The 5,682-nt window shown below is 41.3% G+C and overlaps 1 protein-coding gene across 1 annotated transcript; it reads left to right on the top strand.

The window, feature by feature from the left end:
• The first annotated feature begins 2,484 nt into the window (after positions 1 to 2,484).
• HSPB3 (heat shock protein family B (small) member 3) lies at positions 2,485 to 2,937 on the top strand. The gene has a single exon (XM_028106676.2). It carries the CDS (start codon positions 2,485 to 2,487, stop codon positions 2,935 to 2,937), a length of 453 nt encoding a protein of 150 aa, XP_027962477.1.
• The last annotated feature ends 2,745 nt before the right edge of the window (positions 2,938 to 5,682 follow it).

The following is a 5,682-nucleotide window of genomic DNA, read 5'->3' as shown; positions in this document are numbered from 1 at the left end:
TATAAAGTCACAAGGAAGAGAAAATACATTTACAGTATTAGACTGGGTTTATAGAAAAAAAAAAAAAAACCCAGGGAGGATGGACAGTAGGGCAAGAGGTGGGGCAGAAAGACCAGTTTGGAAGCCTGGTAGATTCTCCAAAGGGAGAAAGGGTCGAGGCAGTTGATGAGGAGGAGGAGGGCAGTTCAGGGGTGGGCAGGGTCAAAGGGCAGTTTTGGGAAAACATTGAGAGAAGTCTTGGGTGTTGATCAGAAAAGTGGATGCTCATTTCTAACCCCAGCAACTCACACACACAATCCCATATGGAAACACCTCTCACATCTGGTCCTCCTTGCCTCTTTTAGAGGTTCTTGGAGGCGAGAAAGTATAAGATTACTAGACACGTTTTTCCTCTGCCCACCCTAACAGTATCTTTGCAGTATTTTTTAAAGAGTTTATTTTTTAGAACAGTTTTAGTTTTTAGGTTTTCAGTTTTAGTTTTTTAAATAGGCTTTATTTTTTACAGCAGTTTTTAGAGCATGGTCAGAGGAGGGAAGGATGAACAGGTAGAGCACAGAAGATTATCATGGTGGTGAAGTTACTCTGTATGATACTATAACAGTGGATACATGCCATTAAACATTTTTCCAAATCCATAGAATGCACAACGCCAAGAGCAAACCCTAATGTACACTGGGGGTGATCATGGTATGTCAATTTAGAGTCATTAGTTGCCACAAATGTAGCTCTCTGGTGGGGGATGTTGACAATGGGGGATGCTATGCCTGTATGGGGGCAGGGGTTAGATGAAAAACCTCTGTACCTTCTCAGTTTTGCCTTGACTGTTGCAAGTATTTTAAGGCCAAATCCTTAATATCTTATCTATTTCCTGCCACCGGCAGTGAGTTCTATTCTTGACTTACCCCTCAGAGCGGCACTGATGAAAACAGCTCTCAATATTTTATGAGTTGGAGGACATTAAAATATCTGAAAGAGTACATGTTCCCCTCCAGGGCCACCTACCTATAAAGGGCAGGTCAAAAAAGCTGAGTGTGGACAGCATTATTAAGGCATGTTCTTAAGTACATACCAAAATGTCCGCAGAGGTTTTTAGAGTAAAAAGGAGCTAAGGGAGGTCATTCCCTTCTGTTTCTGATGTTTAATTTTTCAGACATTTTTCTTTCATTCTAAGAAAATGGATGTATGATTTTTAAGGAAAAGTATTCCTGAGTCTACCCTTTCTAGAAAATACTATCCTCTGTGGAGTGGAAGTTTTCTATATCTTAAAACTTCTTGTGCATTTGTACCTTACACACACTGTAGGAATAAAAAGCACAAATGTGTTTATGGTGAAAAGCCAGTCTCCCTCCAGCCCCTGCCTCCCAATCACTGTCACCATCACAGAAGGCAGCCGCTGTTCCCAGCCACATATCTTTCAGAGAGGCTCTATTTATATAAGCAAATACCTACTTACAAAAAAAGCATAAATAGTAGCATATTATATGCTGTTCTGGACTTTTCTTTTTACTAAGCATGTCTTGGAGATCCTTCTACAGCAATGGGTAGAGAGTTGCCTCATTTTTTTTAATGTAAATTGAATATAAAGGGTGTGATAGTTAAGAAATTATGTGTCATTAATTTTGCCAATTTAGTAGCAGAACCACAACTAGATTAATCCTTAGTTTTTTGGGCTTTACTATCAAATAGTTCCAACGCTTTAACATTTTTCTCTCCCCTGTGGCTTTATTTTCATTGCTAAGTTCCCCATTCTATGCCTTCCTCAACCCCCATCTGAGGTTTGACATCATTATCTAACTTAGTCATCTGATCTCATTTTTGATGAGTCAGATGTAATAAACCCAGATGACTTGGCTCAGATATCCCTTAAGGACAAATGATGAAAAGATGAAAGAAAAGAAAATCTATAGGACAGAGGGCTGAGAGTTGGTTGCATGTCTGAGATTTGAGTATCTGTGTCAGTTATAGCTACCTTCATCCCTCCCAGCTTTGCACTTGGAGACAAGGACGAATGCAGTCTTAGCTCATATTATAAGATGAGTGCATATCTCTGGACTGTTCTAAGAAGCCACAGTCCCTTAGATCACTGCAGTTCACAAGGACAGACACTCCCTCAGAGATTTTTTTTCAAAATACTGTTTCTGTTTCTAATTCTCTTTTTCTCTTGAGGCAAGCAAAGCAGACACACTTGCCAAGAATAACCGAGAATGTAAGGAAGATCCTTGCCTGGGCAGCTTGAGCGGGCTGTGTGCTAAATGAAACTTCGAACCATGCTCTATAAATAGCTGTTCATTGTCAGCGTGTGTGAAAAGACAAGAGTGGGTGTGTGGTGGTATGATTCAGGCTTAATTAAGTAGTTGCGTCTGCGCAGGGTTACAAGGAGTAGCTGTTCCAGCTGATAATCTAGTCAGTAGGCAACTGAGAGGTTCGCCTCTGACCAAACATAGACTGAAGGGAAGCCGTTCGATACTGGTTCTGCCTCCCACCATGGCAAAAATCATCTTGAGGCACCTCATTGAGACTCCAGTGCGCTATGAGGAGGAGTTTGAAGCTCGAGGCTTGGAAGACTGCAGGCTGGATCACGCTTTATACGCACTGCCGGGGCCAACCACTGTGGACCGGAGAAAAGCCAGGGCGGCCCAGGTTCCTCCGGTGGACTCAGAGGCGGAAATGCTGGCCCAAGCAGGCAAATCCCACTTCCAGATCCTGCTGGACGTGGTCCAGTTCCTCCCTGAGGATATCATCATTCAGACCTTCGAAGGCTGGCTGCTGATCAAGGCTCAGCACGGAACCAGAATGGATGAACATGGTTTTATCTCAAGAAGCTTCACCCGACAGTATAAACTGCCAGATGGCATCGAAACCAAAGATTTGTCTGCCATCCTCTGTCATGATGGAATTCTGGTGGTGGAAGTAAAGGATCCAGTTGGGACTCAGTGAAATCTTAATCAATTCTTGTTCATACGGCAAGAGGAAGATTATAGTTCAGCCAATGGTACCACAGGAATGTTTGTATTAACCACCTTTGAAATGATTTTTATGAAGATTAAAAATAGAGACATAGTTCCTGGTATGTTGAGGTTGTGTTTGTTATTCTTACTCAGAGAGGAAAATTGTTAAATGTTCCTATAGCTCAAGGGGATGCTATTCTTATACCTGAAACGACAGTTTAGGAGATGACTCGGATACTAGTGAAGACTCAGAATTATTTCTTCATTACTCCAAAAAATGCCCCAGAAACTGCATTCGTAATAATTGATGGCAAAAGAGCCATATGAATTTCTTATCCATTTTATGAAAACCTCTTGTATTGCTAAAAAAAGTTGTGATTCCCTTCACTTGACAAGTTTTTTAATGAATTTTAATTGAAGTGGAATTTGTAAATATAGAGTCTGAAGATTAAAATGTAGCACTTAGAAATTTGGCCTGAAATATATTTGATTCATTACAGCTGTTACTGCCTTAAACATAATACTGGAATTTTCAGATGTAAATTCTATTTTTAAAAAGTTCTAAATCTGTACCTCATTTTTTAAAAGTCTATTTGAGTCCTGTTTGAATGTATTTTTAACAACAGCATATGGTCTGTGGATATTTAGGCAATATTACAAAGATATGTGTTGACTCATATTCATATAAGTTTGTATTAAGTTTAGGAGACCACTTTAAAAAGTGTAATTACTGAATTCAAAGAGTTTTACTCTACATTCTTTGATGCTACTTAACATTTTAGATTTCAGAAGATGGCAAAATGCACCACATCTGCTCCCTGCATAATCCTTAGCTTTAAATAGCCTGGCAGGTAGTAGAGGTTCCTGGGCTGGAGCTTGCACAGGGGCCAAGAAGGGCTGAGACATTGGTGTAGGTTAAGGATTTGCTTAAGGAATATTGCCATCTATAGCTGGTCTGTGACATTCCAAAGATTTGCTATCTCATTCTGTACATGCTAAATATTTCTCGGGAGGAAGTAGCCACTTTTACCCCACACCCCACATGTGTTGCTGGTGAGCCCGTGCACAGCACTGGGAATAGAAGGGGCTGAGTGTGCAAAGAGCCGGGGTGGATGCAGGCCACTGACCACACCCCTGTGCTCCTCCACAGGGCTTTGTCATTTGAGTGAAAATGCAAGAGACACGAAGCAAGAGAAAAAGAAATCAAACAGTTCTCAAAGAAGTTTTGAAAGCAAACTTGATTGGAGAGATTTGTTTACAATGTAATTAAATTGAAAGGATTTTGAAACTATGTGTTAATGCTTATTCACTGAGGTTTGTGCAACTTAAGAAATTTTGTTTGACAAAGTGAGTATCACAGACCAGCTCTGCTACATTACAAAGATGATCATAATTAATGGGATTCTATCTATTATGATTACAGCTGGGATACCACTTGTCCCACATTAGATAATTCTTTCTTAATGATTGGCAGGATGGTGTGAAAACAAAGTAGTGCTTTGAGAAACCAATCAATAAACAAACAAACAAACAAAACCCTCTCATTTGGCCTTAACCCTACTCTAGCTGAGATCCTACTTCTGGAAAAATTCAGGAAGTAAAATTCTTTTTTTCTCTTTTTTTAAGATTTTATTTATTTATTTGAGAGAGAGAGAGAGAGAGAAAGAGAACGCACACGTGTAGGAGCCGGGGGGGTTGGGGGGATGGTCGGGGTGGGGGGACAAGCAGACTCCCTGCTGAGCAGGGAGCCTGACATGGGGCTGATCCCAGGACCCTGAGATCATGACCCCAGCCTCATGACCAGAGCAAAAGGCAGACGCTCAACCGACTGAGCCACCCAGGTGCCCCAGGAAGTAAAATTCTTACCATGAGGAACCACCGATAGAAACTTTTCCTTTAAAAATGAACACTAAAATAACCACATCATCCAATTAGCATTTTTTCCCTAAGATATATTTTAAAGTATTACACAACCATTTTTTGATTTGGAAAATATATAAAGCACTGTAACAAATAAAAAAAAATTCTTTTATTACTATGAGGTTGCTACTTTAAATTTCTAGTTCAGTCTTCCCTTATCCATAAATACATGTATCACTTTTCACAAAGTTAGGATTATATTTGCATGGAGTTTGATACCCCAATAGTACTGGTTACTGTCTGTTGCATGCCTCACTTCATGCCAACCCAAACCCGTCCTTCCGCCCTTGCCAGCTCCACTCTGAACCCAAGCAGGCTGACCCTCAGGGGCCTCCATCACTCTAGTTTCTAACTGGGTTCAGACAATGGGAGTGCTGACTGGAGACCAGAGATTGGAGAGAGAAGACTGGTGGGCAGGAGGGGAGAAAGGTCAGGGCATTTCCTTCTATCAACCTGCTGGGGACTAGGTCCCAGCAGGTCTGTGTCCCTCCATGACTACACCTCTGGAGAAGCAGTGTAGTCTAGGCCTCCCACTCGGACTGGGTTCGGGTGTTCTAATGCCGTATTTCTTCCTTTTGCCCCGTCAGCAGTTGGCGTGATCATGTTTTCTGCCCTTTCTTGTCCCTGGTCTTCACCATCCTCTATCGATTCCTTTTACTCTGTCTGCTTTCCCATCAATGGGTCCCTTCATTAGAGTCTCTTTCAGATGACGGAATTCTGTTTCCCTCCAGAACTCTGCTTGACTTCTTGAATGTTTTTTTTTTTTTTTCAGTGCATCACTTGCGGGGCACCTGGGTGGCTCAGTTGGTTAAGT

The sequence above is a fragment of the Eumetopias jubatus genome, unplaced genomic scaffold (genome assembly GCF_037043125.1).
Source record: "Eumetopias jubatus isolate StellerSeaLion01/CBP00866 unplaced genomic scaffold, mEumJub1_p1.0 scaffold_5, whole genome shotgun sequence".
Classification (NCBI taxonomy): domain Eukaryota; kingdom Metazoa; phylum Chordata; class Mammalia; order Carnivora; family Otariidae; genus Eumetopias; species Eumetopias jubatus.
Note: the sequence above shows the minus strand (reverse complement) of the source record. Positions and strands in the feature narration are given on the sequence as shown.

Coding starts and splice junctions, on each gene's coding strand:
- HSPB3 (XM_028106676.2), top strand. CDS start 2,485: ATGGCAAAAATCATCTTGAGGCACCTCATTGAGACTCCAGTGCGCTAT.